This window comes from Podarcis liolepis (assembly GCF_965112155.1).
Source record: "Podarcis liolepis genome assembly, chromosome: 3".
Lineage (NCBI taxonomy): Eukaryota > Metazoa > Chordata > Lepidosauria > Squamata > Lacertidae > Podarcis > Podarcis liolepis.
In genome coordinates this window covers 125355780-125371240 of record NC_139557.1, presented here as the reverse complement: position 1 = coordinate 125371240, position 15461 = coordinate 125355780, and the positions used below count along the sequence as shown (strand labels likewise).

General features: G+C 49.8%; 2 protein-coding genes across 3 annotated transcripts in view; both read right to left on the bottom strand.

Annotated features, from left to right (window-relative positions):
- The window catches only part of LOC310702553 (uncharacterized protein), an 86403-nt gene that overhangs the window by 63782 nt on the left and 7160 nt on the right, over positions 1-15461 (bottom strand). The window lies entirely within an intron of this gene.
- The window catches only part of LOC310702585 (uncharacterized protein), a 109279-nt gene continuing 102244 nt past the window's right edge, over positions 8427-15461 (bottom strand). Inside the window, exon 6 of the mRNA XM_083494383.1 lies at positions 8427-11516. Within this exon, the coding sequence (XP_083350509.1) occupies positions 10099-11516 (1418 nt within the window). The 3' untranslated portion in view covers positions 8427-10098. The remainder of the gene's footprint in view (positions 11517-15461) is intronic.

Below are 15461 nucleotides of genomic sequence, written 5' to 3'. Positions count from 1 at the left end.
CTTGACCCGACTCTCTTAGCAATGCCACTGCGGAGCTGTTTCCCAATAAGATCACCGACCTCGGGGTCCCCTTCTCCTTCGGGATCCCCTTCTCCCCTCCTGACGGGAAGAAGGAGACCCCGGTCAGACCATAGCTGCCAACCTCCCCCTTTTTTGCAGGAAATTCCCTTATTCCAGCGCCGCTTCCCGCTGCCATCCTGGATTGTTAGATCTCCCGTCGACCGTCCCTGGGACAGGGGAGGCTGCGGATCCCTTCTTTTCGAGGCTGCAGATCCCTTCTTTTCCCATCTGAAAGTGGGCAGCTCTGGTTCAGAGGCTCTTCCCCCGGCTTCTCCTCTCCTGCCCCAGACTCAGCCCCCCATGGGACGCCCGTCCGTCCATCCGCCTGCCTGCCTGCCTGCCTTCCCCACAGGCTCCACCAGCTCTTTCTCTGGCCAGAGACCAGCTTCTCCTCCGAGAGGCTCCATCCAGAGCCACTTCTCCCTCCGTCCAGGCCTGGGTCCCAATCCCTCTTTCTGCCTCTCTCTCTCTCTCCCAAGGAGCCCTGTCTCACTTGAAGGCCCTCTTTGGGGAAGCTTCGCTTTTCAGGCTCGACGCTTTATTATGGCTTTATATGAGCTGGAAGCTGCCCAGAGTGGCTGGGGGAGCCCAGCCAGACAAGAGGGGGAGAAATGACCAAATAATAGCCATAATAATCCCTGACTCAAAACTCCCTCAGAAACGGCTCCTTTTCTTTTCCCGCCCAAGGTGCTGGCTCCGCCCCTTTGACTGGCTGGGCAGCCAATCAGAGAGAGAGGCTCCGGCCCCCTGGTGGCCTTTCGGGGGAACTGCACCCCCACTCCGGCCTGGCTGGGCTGTCAATCACCGGCTCCTCCCGCCTTCCCCCAGAGGAGGAAAATGACTCTCGAGGAGGCTGCATCTCCGCCCAGCCAGAGGCGCTCCTGACCTGGCGCTTGGGGGGTCACAGGGACTGCTCTCACTCCCTTCTGGCCTCTTTCCCCTTTGTTCCTGGCTTGGTTTGAACCCATTCACACGAACCAAGAGCCCCCATCCTGACCCCGGGCTGCGGAGATCTCGGCCCATCTTGTGCACGTCTGAATGGGGGGCGAAAGGCAGCTGAGGCGTCGCCTGCATCCGGAGGAGCTCTGCGCGAGAGGCGAGGGAAGTTTTGTGGATTTCTGAAACTATGTTCTGGAAGGCGCCCAGAGTGGCTGGGGAAAGCCGGCCAGGGGGGCGGGGGGTGAAGAAAGAAATGATGATGATGATGATGATGATTTACAGTGGTCCCTCGGGTTAAGAGTTCCGGAGGTCCGTTCTGAACCTGAACCTGTTCTGAACCTGAAGCACGATTTCTGTTCTCCTCCTGAAGCCGAGTTCTGAACCCGAGGTACAGCTGGTCTCCTTTGGGGGGAGCCGGGGGGGGCCGGAGGGGGAGAAGGAGCCTGGGCAGGAGCCGAGAGGGGGAAAGAGGAGCCCCCTGCCCCCCCGGGATGGGCAGGGTGTTGCAGGAATTTAGGTATAGGTGGGGGGGGGGTTTGCCCCTCCAGCAGATATCATGCACATGCAGCCCACTACCAAAACCAGCACAATCACTTTTGTGACTTGTCCCCGCAAAACACTTCATCACAGTTTCTTCCTGTCTCTTCAAAGGGCCTTTGCTGCACAATACCAAATGTAGGAATCCACTGATAAATGGATCTCTGTACTGGCTCACTGGGGAAACTTCAGAAATTCCTATAGACCTGTGAGCTCAGCTCCTCAGCAGCCCCTCTGCCTGAGGGATAATCCCTGGCATCCTGAGACCTGAGTGCCAGACAGGTAGCCATTCCAGGAATAACAAACCCAGGTGAAGACAAAAGGGTGGGATGAACTTGGCTGGGAAACAGGGAAATAAAATATCTTTTTTTTGTTCCACTTGATGGGTGTTTGGTGGAGGGCAATGGGAACCATGGGGCAGGGTCCAGGATGCTCAGATACTGCCACCAGACCTCCCCTTTCATGATGTACCCATGATGGAGTTTGGGAGGTGTAACATGGGGATTAGTGGCTAATAAAAGTTTGGGGTCTTTTTTTGTTCTGGGCTTCCATCTTGTTCCACCTGGTGGCAGGTGGGAGTCCTGTGGCAACAGTCTTCAGTCAAGACCAAGCCTGCTGTGGTGGCTCCCTGTCTGTGGTATGCTCACCCCAGGTAGCCTGGCTTGTTAGGCGACCAGAGCAGCACCACAAATATATCCTAATATCCTTACCTTCTAAAGTCTCTCTCTCTGTCTCTTACTCTTTCTCCTCTTTCTCTCTTACTAGTCGTGGCTGACTCTGGGGTTGCAGCGCTCATCTCGCTTTATTGGCCGAGGGAGCCGGCACACAGCTTCTGGGTCATGTGGCCAGCAGGAGTAAGCCGCTTCTGGCAAACCAGAGCAGCGCAGGGAAACGCCTTTTACCTTCCCGCCGGAGTGGTAGCTATTTATCTACTTGCACTTTGACGTGCTTTTGAACTGCTAGGTTGGCAGGAGCTGGGACTGAGCAACGGGAGCTCACCCCGTCGCGGGGATTCGAACCGCCAACCTTCTCATTGGCAGAAGAAGAAGAGTTTGGATTTGATATCCCGCCTTTCACTCCCTTTAAGGAGTCTCAAAGCGGTTCACAATCTCCTTTCCCTTCCTCCCCCACAACAAACACTCTGTGAGGTGAGTGGGGCTGATCAGCAGCCTCCCCTGTCCCAGGGACAGTCTATGGGATGTCTAACAATCCGGGATAGCAGCGGGAAACGGCGCTGGAATAAGGGAATTTCCCGCAAAAAAAGGGAAGGTTGTGGGGCACAGGGTCTATAAGCCACTGAGACTTGGGCTGCCCAGCAGGTCTGTGGTTCCAGTCCCCATGACTGAGCTCCCCTTCCTCTGTCCCAGCTCCTGCCAACCTAGCAGTTCAAAAGCACACCAGCGCAAGTAGAGAAATAGGTACCACTGTGGTGTTTCTGTGCGCTCTGGCACTTCTCACAGTGTCCCGTTGCTCCAGAAGCGGTTCAGTCCTGCTGCCCATATGACCCGGAAAGCTGTCTGCGGACCAACATGGGCTCCCTCAGCCCAAAGCGAGATGAGCTCTGCGCCCCAGTCGCCTTTGACGGGACTTGACCGTCCAGCGGCCCTTGCTCACCCAACAGAGGAAGGGAAGGTCCACGTGTTGGACTGAGCAGGAAAAGGGGGGCTGCCTTGGCCTCCCCTTCCCCTTCAGAGCAAGCGCCTCTGGGGCGCAAGAGGGGGGTGCTGGGTCTGCTACTGCCGCTCTCGCTGCCCCCCTGCAACTTCAGCAGGAGCTGTTTATCCAGAGGGGGAAACAAGCCTGGGAGGAGACATTTTACTTCTTTATTAAATTTATATACCGCCCTATGCCTGCAGGCTTTCAGGGCAATTCACAAAATAAAAGCAGAATATAAAACCGCAGAATAATCAAAATAAAAACAACCACCACCTGATAAACCCTCCCCCCAAACACATTTTAAAAGGCCATAGGATGTCAATCAAATCAACCAAAGGCCTGGTTAAAAAGGAACATTTTTGCCCAGTGCCTAAAGGTGTATATCGAAGGCGCTTGGGGGAACTTCCCTGGGGAGAGCATTCTTCACATGGGGAGCCACTGCAGAGAAGGCCCCGTTCCTGTGCTGCCACCCTCTGGGCCTCTCAAGGAGGAGGGACATGATGAAAGGCCTCAGAATATGATCTCAGGGTCCGGGGAGGTTCATAGGGAGAGAGGCGGTCCTTGAGGAATTGCGGTCCTGAGCTGTTTAAGGCTTTATAGGTCAAACCAGCACACTGAATTGGCACCCAGTGCAGTCGGACCAGGATTGGTGCAATATGCTCAAACCGTCTTGCTCCGGTGAGCAACCTGGCCGCTGAATTCTGCACCAGCTGAAGTTTCCTAACCGTCTTCAGAGGAAGCCCAACGTGTAACGCATTGCAGTAATCTAACCTTGAGGTTGCCAGAGCATAGACAACAGTAGTTGGGTGATCCCTGTCCAGACGGGGGCGTAGTTGGGCCACCAGCCGAAGCTGATGGAAGGCACTCTGGGCCACGGAGGCCACTTGAGCCTGGAGCGACAGGAAAGGATCCAGGAGGACCCCAAGCTATGAAGCTGCTCCTTCAGAGGAAGGGTCACCCCATCAATAATAATAATAATAATAATAAATTTTATTTATATCCCGCCCTCCCCAGCCGAAGCCGGGCTCAGGGCGGCTAACAACACTAAAATAGTGCACCATTATAAAACATCATAAGAATTAATTAAAATCAAAATTGATGGCAACCATAGACTAAAGTATTGTAAAGATTGCCAAAGGAGGGAGTCAGGCTGTGCCCTAACCAAAGGCCTGGTGGAACAGCTCTGTCTTGCAGGCCCTGCGGAAAGATGTCAAGTCCTGCAGGGCCCTTGTCTCTTGTGACAGAGCGTTCCACCAGGTTGGAGCCGCAGCCGAAAAAGCCCTGGCTCTAGTTGAGGCCAGCCTAACCTCTCTGTGGCCTGGGACCTTCAAGATGTTTTTATTTGAGGACCGTAAGTTCCTCTGTGGGGCATACCAGGAGAGGCGGTCCCGTAGATACGAGGGTCCTAGGCCGTGTAGGGCTTTGAAGGTTAAAACCAGCACCTTAAACCTGATCCTGTACTCCACCGGGAGCCAGTGCAGCTGGTATAGCACCGGATGAATGTGATCCCGCAGCGAAGACCCCGTAAGGAGTCTCGCTGCGGCATTCTGCACCCGCTGGAGTTTCTGGGTCAGTCTCAAGGGCAGCCCCACGTAGAGCGAGTTACAATAATCCAGTCTGGAGGTGACCGTCGCGTGGATCACAGTGGCTAGGTCAGGGCGAGAGAGATAAGGGGCCAACTGCTTAGCTTGGCGGAGATGGAAAAATGCCGCCTTTGTTATAGCTGCAATCTGCGCCTCCATGGAGAGGGAGGTATCGAAGATTACACCCAAACTCTTAACGGACGGTGCTGGCACTAATTGCACCCCCGCAAGAGATGGGAGTTGCCCCCTCAATCCCATATCATCCCGTCCCAGCCAGAGGACCTCTGTCTTCGAAGGATTTAACTTCAACCGGCTCCCACGTAACCATCCAGCCACAGCTTCCAAGCATCTGATCAGTGTGTCTGGGGCCGAGTCAGGATGGCCATCCATCAACAGATAGAGTTGGGTGTCATCAGCATACTGATGGCAGCCCAGCCCAAAACTCCGGACAAGCTGGGCGAGGGGGCGCATAAAGATGTTAAAAAGCATCGGGGAGAGAATCGCACCCTGAGGCACTCCAAACACCAAGGAGTGGCGGGATGACAGTTCCCCCCCAAGCGCCACCCTCTGTCCCCGACCAGAGAGAAACGAGCGCAGCCATTGAAGGACTGTGCCCTGGATCCCCACGTCGGCGAGGCGGTGGTCCAGAAGTTCGTGATCAACCATGTCGAAAGCTGCTGACAGATCTAGAAGAATCAGCAGCCCCGACCCGCCTCGATCCAGCTGTCTACGAAGATCATCTGTTAGGGCGACCAGAGCCGTCTCGGTCCCATGACCAGCGCGGAAGCCGGACTGGAATGGATCCAGAGCAGATGTTTCATCCAGAAACCTACCAAGCTGTTCAGCAACCGCTCTCTCAATAACCTTACCCAGGAATGGAAGATTCGAAACTGGGCGGTAATTGGGTAGATCTAAGGGATCTAATGATGTTTTCTTTAAGAGCGGACGCACCACTGCCTCCTTCAGTTCCCCTGGGAATGTCCCGGTGCCAAGGGACAAATTGATGATATCCCCCAGGGGGGCCCGCACCTCGTCTGGACACGCTCTAATCAGCCAAGACGGGCACGGGTCGAGAGGACAAGTGGTGGGCTTTCCAGCTCGGAGGAGTCTGTCCACATCGGCTGGGGATATCCGGTCAAAGTGGTCCAATACTGGACCCGAGGACAGTCGAGGGGCCTCCAGTTCCTTTATTGTATCCAAATTGGCAGGGAGGTCATGGCGGAGCGACAGGACCTTCTCCGCAAAAAAGCTCGCAAATGCCTCACAGCTGTGTGTCGAATTGTTATTTAAATTTGGCTGTCCTTCGAGGGACGTTAAAGACCGAATTATACTAAATAATTGTGCCGGGCGAGAGCTAGCGGATGCAATGGAGGCCGAGAAGTAAGACTTCTTAGCAGCCTTCACTGCCATCTCGTAGGTTTTCATAAAAACCCTATAAGATGTTCTTGAGGCTCCGTCACGGGCACCCCGCCATACTCGCTCTAGCCGTCTGAGGTCCCGCTTCATTTTCCGGAGCTCCTCAGTAAACCAGGGAGCCCGGTTTCTGCGGGGTCGCAGAGGGCGCTTAGGTGCGATCTCATTGATGGCTGCCAGGAGCTGGGTATTCCAGCCCTCAACAAGCTCAGTCAATGAGTCGCCAGGGGGAGAAAGGTCCCGCAAGGCTTGACGGAATCTATCAGGGTCCATCAGCCTCCGCGGGCGAGCCCAAATCGGCTCACCACCTAAGCAGGGTGGGGGTGGAACGTCAATCCTGGCTTTCAGAGCGTAGTGATCAGACCATGGCACCTTCGTCGAAGGAAACATGATCACATCTATACCGACGCCAAAGATCAGATCCAGCGTGTGGCCTGCTTGATGTGTGGCGCCCGAAACAAACTGGGAGAGCCCTAGTGTCGCCATGGAAGACACCAGGTCCAGAGCCTGTGAGGAGGGAGTGGCATCGGCATGGATGTTGAAGTCCCCCAATACCAATAGGTTAGGGAACTCCAAGGCCCAGCCGGCCACCGCCTCCAGCAGGCCTGACAGGGTGGCTGCTGGTGCGCTAGGTGGCCGGTACACCAGCCAGACAGCCAAGCTCACCTCGGAGCCCCACACTAGGCCAACACATTCAATGCTGGGGATCGATGGCGGTGGTAGAGCCCTGAAAGAACAATCTTCCCGGATTAATAGTGCCACCCCTCCCCCCCGGCCCACAGTCCGTGACTGGTGGAGGACGGAAAAACCCGGGGGCGCCATCTCTCGTAAGGTAACAGTATCCCCTTCGCGCACCCAGGTCTCCGTCACACAAGCCAGGTCGACCCCCTGCGAGATGATGAAATCTCGCAGGGTGGCGGTTTTGTTGCCTATAGACCTGGCATTGCACAACACCAGTGACGGAGGTGAGTAATCCTTGCTCACCCTACCCTCGTCTCTCGGGATGGGGCGCAGATTGGAAGGGGTACGAGCATATCCGTATCTCGATCCCCTTCGCCTATGACATCTGCCCCCACCGCCATACCTCCCTCGCCCCTCCACAAGAGCAGGCCATCTCCCTAGAATGGTATACTAAAAATGAAGAAGTAAAATCAGTGATGGGCAAGAGACTTTGGTTATAATATACAATTTCTATCATGGGAAAAGTTATGGAAAGAGGATTTGAAGTTTATGGCTTGCTGTTCCGTTGAAAGAAACCTATATCAAAATGATGTACTGTTGGTACCTAACACTGAGTAAAATTGCAAAAATGTATAGAACCAGCTCAAATTTGTGCTGGAAATGTAAAAGGAAAGAAGGTACCTGTCAGAGGCTGCCTCAGGTCTCAGCTCACAAAAGACCAACGCCAAGCTCTTCTTATATACAAGGATGTTTATTGCAGTTCATTATTGGTTCCACAACCGAGGCGCGCAGCCCCGCGTCTCTAACGTCAGACATTTGAAGTCCCCTCTGAGTCGGTCCCGCCTCTACACCAACTTAAGAGGCTTGTGCTAGACCACCTCTTCCTGTCTTTCCTTTTCCGCAGGGTCTTTCTGCCCCCCTGGGTTCCTTCCCTCCTGCTCTCTCCTGAAGCGGATCCCTCAGATGCCTGTTCCCCCCTCCTTCGTGCTTTGGGGCTAGGCTCCTCCTCCGGGCTTTCTCCATTTCCGCGTGCCTCCACATTTGAACTTGGCGCGCGTTCGCTACCCCTGACCTTCCTCTTGACACTTACACTACTCCCTGTACTACTCTCCGCCTCTTCCGGCAGGACGTCCTGCCCCGATCTCCTTCCCCTGTCTCTTTCCTGCTCCGCTCCGTGTGTCACACTGGGAACTCCCCTCTCTTCCCTCCGTTCCTGCTGGGAAGCCGGCCCCGATCTCCCACTCCCACTCGGGATTTCCCTGCTGCTTCCCTGCTCCTGGCAGGTCCCCCCTGTGACCCCCCTTGTCCTGACTAGGGGCGCCCCCTCCTGAGAATCCTCCGATTCACTTGAGAGACTCATGGAAGATCTCAAGTCATTGTCATCCTCTTCCTCACTGTCCTGGGATTCTTCCTCGTCGCTCTCCGTCTCCTCCCTCACCTGTGCCTCTGTCTCTGAACCCCTGACAGTTCCTTTTATCATATGTGGTGGTCCTGTGGAGTGGTAAAAGTGTTCTGGGGAATGATATATACTGAATTAAAGAAAGCGTTTAAGAAAACTTTTGTCATCATCAACATCATCAATTTTAATTTGTATACTGCCTTTCTATCTTACAATCCTCAAGACGGTTTACAAGCTGAAGAAACAGAAAATGTACATCTTCTAACAATCTAATGCATTACAAAAATGTGATAATAAAACATAACTTTAAAATGGGTAGCGTACATCAAAATAGCAACATTCAACCATTAATTAGAATAGTATAACATAATAATAACATATAAAAGTTAAACAGAAATCCACCTAACAGTTACAATAATATCTAAAGTATAATCAATAAAACAACGGCAAGCCACAGTAGACAAAACAATACAATACACATTGAGAAGCAGAGGGTGGGCAAGGCAGGTGGAAGGAGGCCTTGCCTGATGGAGTCTCTCCCCTCACCCTTTGTCAGAAAACCAGAGGCTTCTCTCTTATAATATCATATATGTGATGAATTCCCAAAGGAAATAAGAGACTGTTTACGTATGGAATGACGGCAGCGGGAATGTTTTTGGCCCAGAGATGGAAAGAAGGTGAAGTACCGACTAAGGAAGAGCGGCAGACCAAACTGATGGAATGCGCAGAAATGGCGAGACTAAGGGGAAAGATCAGAAACCAGGAAGAACAAGTATTTTTAAAAGACTGGAATAATTTTATTGTATACTTGACAGTATACTTGACAGATACTGTAGACAGTTAAAATCACGGGCAGGGATGCAATGACACTTGCAATGTGAACTGAACTTTGGTTACTATGGTTACATAAGAGATGGATAATGGTAAAAGATGCAGGGAAAAGGGAAAAGATAACATCTTTAGAACTGGAACCCATGTGGGGGAAGGTCTGAAGGTGTGAAAGAACCTTGATATTTTGTATGTTTTGGAAAGGTTACAGTTATTATGTATAACTTTATGTAAAACCAATTTAATTTCTTTTAAGAGCAGGCCATCTCCCACCCATCTGGTCTAGGGCACCACCCACTAACTGCCTCAGTCTTATCTGGACTGAGTTTCACTTTGACATTGAGTTTCAGACATCCACTCAGCCTTCCTCCCAGGGAAGGCAAAAAGAGCAGAGACTGCTTGTTGTTTAGTCGTTGAGTCGTGTCCGCCTCTTCGTGACCCCCTGGACCAGAGCACGCCAGGCCCTCCTGTCTTCCACTGCCTCCCGCAGTGGAACCCTAACCCTAAAAATGCTAAAAAACGGAGGCACTCCTTCCATGCTGGATGCCATCAGACGATTGAATCATGTTTAGCTTGTGGTCCACTAAGACCATTAGACCTCTACAATTCTATGATTTTATGGGAAACACCACGCTTGCCAGCAGCATATGTGAAAAGGATCTAAGGGTCTTAGGACACCAAAAGCTTAACGTGAGTCAACAAGGTGAGTCAGTAGCAAATTAAGGTAATGCTATTTTAGGCTATCTCAACAGGCGTCTAATGTCCAGATCATGGGAAGTAAGACTATGTTCCCTTCTGCCTTGGTCAGACCACACCTGGAGTCCTGTGCTCAATTCTGGATGTCACAATCAAAGGAGGATATTGAGAAGTTGGAATCTGTGCAGAGAATGGTGACCAATATAATCAAGCATTTGGAAACCTAGCCTTTTAAGGAACGATAGAAGGAGCTGGGTAGGCTTAGTCTGCAAAAGAGGAGATTGAGAGGAGATAGGAGACCCATCTTCAAATAACATGATTCTCCCTGCTGTGAGTTCCTTGATGGTAAGTGAGACTTTTCTTCCATTTGAAGCTCTTTCCACATTCCAAGCACTGATGGGGTTTCTCCCCAGTGTGAATTGTTTGATGGGAAGTGAGCTGGCAGCCCCTAAAGAAGCCCCTTCCACATTCAAAGCATTTATATGGTTTCTCCACTCGGTGAATTCTTTCATGTGAAGTAAGGGTATCCTTCCGACTAAAATTCTTTCCACATTCCATGCACTGATATGGTTTCTCGCCTGTATGACTTCTTTGATGGGCTGTGAGCTTAGCTTTCTGCCTGAAGCTCTTTCCACATTCCAAGCACTTATAGGGTTTCTCCCCTGTATGACTTATTTGATGGGAAGTGAAACTATTCTTGCTAGTGAAGTTCTTCCCACATTCTAAGCACTGATGGGGTTTCTCCCCTGTATGAATTCTTTGATGGGAAGTGAGCTTAGATTTCTCCCTGAAGCTCTTCCCACATTCCAAGCACTGATATGGTTTCTCCCCTGTATGAATTCTTTGATGGGAAGTGAGCTTAGATTTCTCCCTGAAGCTCTTCCCACATTCTAAGCACTGATATGGTTTCTCCCCTGTATGAATGCTCTGATGGGAAGTGAGATGGGCCCGTTTCCTGAAGCTCTTTCCGCATTCCAAGCACTGATATGGTTTCTCCCCTGTATGAATTCTTTGATGGAAAGTGAGACTATTCTTGCGAGTGAAGGTCTTCCCACATTCTAAGCACTGATATGGTTTCTCCCCAGTGTGAATTTTTTGATGGGAAGTGAGCTGGCAGCCCTTAATGAAGCCCCTTCCACATTCCAAGCATTTATATGGTTTCTCTCCTCTGTGAATTCTTTCATGTGAAGTAAGGGTACCCTTCCGACTAAAATTCTTTCCACATTCCAAGCACTGATATGGTTTCTCCCCTGTATGAATTCTTTGATGATCTGTGAGCTTAGCTTTCCGCCTGAAGCTCTTTCCACATTCCAAGCACTGATATGGTTTCTCCCCTGTATGAATTCTTTGATGATCTGTGAGCTTAGCTTTCCGCCTGAAGCTCTTTCCACATTCCAAGCACTTATAGGGTTTCTCCCCTGTATGAATTCTTTGATGGGCTTTGAGCACAGCCCTGTGACTGAACCTCTTCCCACATTCCAAACACTGATGGGGTTTCTCCCTGCTGTGAGTTCTTTTAGGGAAAGTGAGAAATGTCTTCTGACGAACCGTCTTACCATCTTCCAAGTACCGATAACGATTTTTCCCAATAGGGTATATTTTATGTGAAGTAGACTGGGAGCTCTGACTATAACTCTCTTCACACTCCAAATATTTATACAACTTCCCCACTCTGTGAATGTTGTCACGGTTCCCCTTGTTCATAATTTCCAATCCATCACCACCTGCATCAAAGAGAGAAACAGATTAGAGCCTCAGGAAGAAATAGAGCCCCAAATTATGGAAGACTGCTAATGAATGTTTTGTTGGTTTCTGCTTTCCTTCACTGTGCAGCGAAAGGGCTTGTCACGAGACAGGTGTTTACATTCCACAGTCTGTACTGTTGGAGTTTCTCACGGGAAAGGGAGACTGGATGTGACGTACACTGGTTTCCTGTTTTTCACTGTTCTTTGCAGTTTCACTGAGTGATTCTCTCCGAGCTGTCGAGGAGAGAGGATGCATTTTCTGCTCCGGAAGAGGCAAGATGTCTTTCTGTAATATACCAGCTTTGAACTATAAATAAAGCAATATAGAGTATGCAGCACGTACTCCTCATCCTTCCGCTGGGCACGGGACTCTGCTTTAAACCAACACGTGGTTATGGGCTCCAGAAGTCGAATCGGAGTGCCGGCAAAGGATCGGAATGCAGAGGGACAGATCGGATCGGAATCTGCTCTGCGCGTAAAGGTGATTGATGAGGTATGTGCTACTGCTCCGGGCAGCCTGCCAGCTTCTAGTTAATGGCTTTATGGCTGGACTTTGAACTTTTAAAGCCGTTTTTGCCGGGAATAGGCAAAAGGCTCCCAGGCACAAGTTACTATGCTGGGGAAATCGAAAGTAACTTTTAAGTGCGCTTTTGGAATGAAGCAGCTGCAGCAGTGACGCAGCAAGATTTAAAGCAGCATATATGACGCTGAAGGCTAATGCCAGAGTCATGATGGCCCTTCAGGATGCTTGTGGGATTCCTAAGCTCAACAAGAAAAATTATGCGGACTGGGTTCTGTATGCAGAGGCAATTCTGCGGAAAGAGGGTTTGTTTGAGGTGATTACAGAAACCCCCCCAGCTCCAGTTACAGATGCATGGGAAGCTAAGGATTCCAAAGCAAGGGGTACTCTTACATTGATAGTATCCCCGGAAGAGCTCTGTCTATTGCGTGATAAGACCTCAGCCAGAGAAATTTGGGACGCTTTGAGAGAGGCTCACTTAAGGACAGAAGCTGGATCCACTATGTTTTACTTTAACAAGCTGCATAATATGGCTCTTGCTGAAGGTGGAGATGTGCGTTTACATCTGATGGAGATGCAAAATCTGAGACATGAGCTGCAACAGAGAGGACTCAACTTTCCAGAGGCTGTGTATTCTTTCATGATACTACAATCTTTGGGTTCAGGTTGGGAGTCTGTTGCAACCCAGATTGCTGTGCAGCCAACTGCTCAGCTGACAGTGGACTATGTTACTGCCGTGATTCAAAATGAAGCAGATCGCCGGGGTGCTAGCTGCATGGGCAAGGGGGAGTCTTCACAGACGTCATCCCATAGTGCAGTGGAACCACCAGATGGCGCCAAAGCTTTGAAGGCAGTGAAATGCTACTCGTGTGGACGTCTAGGCCATATGAAGAGGGAATGCAGATATCCCAGGGCCAAGACAGAGCAGCGCAGCGAAAGCTCATCGCGTGGAAAAGGCCGAGGCAAAGGCAAAGGTCCGGTGTCTAGGACAACGCAGCACAAGGCTATGGTTTCACGCTTCACTCCAAAGGTTGCAGAGGTCCAGAAGACGTCTAGATCTTTCTTCGTTGTTGATTCAGTGGCAACCCACCACATGTGCAACGATAAGAGACTGTTTATGTCTTTTACACCGCAGGAAGGTGCGATTCACCAGGCGGATGACCACACTATTCCGAGTAAAGGCTACGGAACTGTTGTTCTTCACAGTTTGGACTTATCGATACAGAATGTGCTTTACGTGCCAGACGCCAAACATAATCTGCTCAGCGTTGGACAGCTGATTGAGCGGAACATTGACGTGTCCTTCAAGAACAAGAAGTGCATCATCACCAAGAAAAATGATTATGTATTGCATGCTGAATATGTTGATCGTTTGTTTGTTTTGTATTATGATGATGTTGTGCAGGATGACACTTGTTGCATTGCAGGTTCTAACAAAAGTTTGCATGCAGAATGTATTCACGATTTTCATAGAAAATTTGGTCATTTGCATTTTGAGGCAGTATCTAAAATGCCTGCCTTGGTTGAAGGTATGACTATTAAACCCTGCAGGTACCACATGAAGTGCAAAGCATGCGCAGCAAACAAGGTGAAAATGGCTGCGAAAGGTAAGGTGTCTAGTAGGCAAGCTACGGAACCATACCAGGTTGTTCATGCTGATTTGGTTGGACCACTAGCGCCCTCTTTGGGTGGAAATAGGTACTTCATGGTTCTCATTGATGCATTTTCTAGATATATTTTTGTGTATAATCTCAAGCAGAAATCAGAGGCTTTTCCTAGGTTCAAGGAATTCTGTGCTTGGTTGGAAAATGTGCATGGTAAGAAGATAAAGACTCTTTTCAGTGATCGCGGGGGAGAATTCACTTCTCAGCAGTTTGAAGCTTTTCTAACTGAGAAAGGAATTCAACACGATTTGTCTAGTCCTCGCTCGCCATGGCAGAATGGACTTGCGGAACGGGCAAATCAGACATTGCTTCAAGGGTTAAAAACCTTGCTGCATGATGCCAATCTTCCAGAGAGTTATTGGGCCGAATCTCTCTCGTGTTTTGTTAACAGTTACAATCGCAGGTTATCTTCAGCGATTGGTTGTACCCCCTATGAGAAGATGTTTGGCAAGAAGCCATACATCAAACACATGAAAATTTTTGGTTCTGACATGTGGGTTCACTAACCACAAAGCTCCAAGTTAGACAAGCGTGGATTGCATGGTATCTTTCTAGGTTATCAGAAAGGGTCTTACAGAATAATGATGACTGACTCTAAGACAATTAAGCTCACGAGAAGTGTTGAGTACAATGCAAAGTGGGGGGAGAATGTGGGAATTTTCCAATGTTATCCTGATGACGGTGACGAGACTGAGGATAGTCAAAAGCAACCACAACAACCCACACCCACTGATGAAGGTTCTGAGTCTGAATCTGAAACTGAATCGGGTGATTCGGAGGATTTCAAGAGTGCAAAAGCCTCTATGCGACCCTCTGAAAGCTCTGATCAAGAATTGGAGGAACCATTGTTCACAATAGGTCGTTTTTCTCCTAAGAAGGGAGAGTGTTGAAGACTTAAGGCTAATTCGCAGGTCACAGAGAGCCACAAAAGGCAGACCTCCAAAGAGATTTGCTGATGAGTTTGCTACGATAGCAGTAACAGCTGTTAAAAGCTCCAAGAAGGTATTTGAACCTTCAGGTTTCCAAGAAATCCAGGGTTTGGATTCAAAGGAAGCTGAGCCATGGTTAAATGCCATGAAGGCTGAGCTTGATTCCTTAGAAAGGAACAAAACATGGGAGCTAGTTCCAGTAGTTCCAGGAATGAAACTGCTTGGAAGTAAATGGGTTTTCAAAGCGAAGACAGATCAAAATGGCAAGATAGTCAGACACAAAGCCAGATTGGTAGCCAGAGGTTTTGCACAGGTACCAGGTGAAGACTATCATGAGACCTACTCACCCACAGTGAGGTATGAAAGCATTAGGCTTATGCTCAAGCTAGCTGCAGAGGAAAATCTACACATTAGTCACCATGATATTAATACAGCTTTTCTGTACGGATCTCTAGATGAATCACTTTATATGCTTCCACCTGATGGCGTACAGGTAAAACAGGGATTTGTTTGTGCTCTGAAGAAATCCCTTTATGGTCTCAAACAAAGTGCACGGTGTTGGCACACAAAACTCACTGAAGTATTGTTTTCTCTAGGTTTTCAGCAAGGGAAAGCTGATCCATGTGTATTTGTCAAAGAGGAGGGGCAAAAGAAACTGTACTGTTTGTTTTATGTTGATGATTTATTATTCTTTTGGAAAGATGTCGCAATGTACAATAACGCCCTAGCTCAACTGAAAGAGCACTTTGACATGAAAGATCTTGGTGAGGTAAACAACTACCTATCTCTGGAAATAGAGAGAGATCAAGAT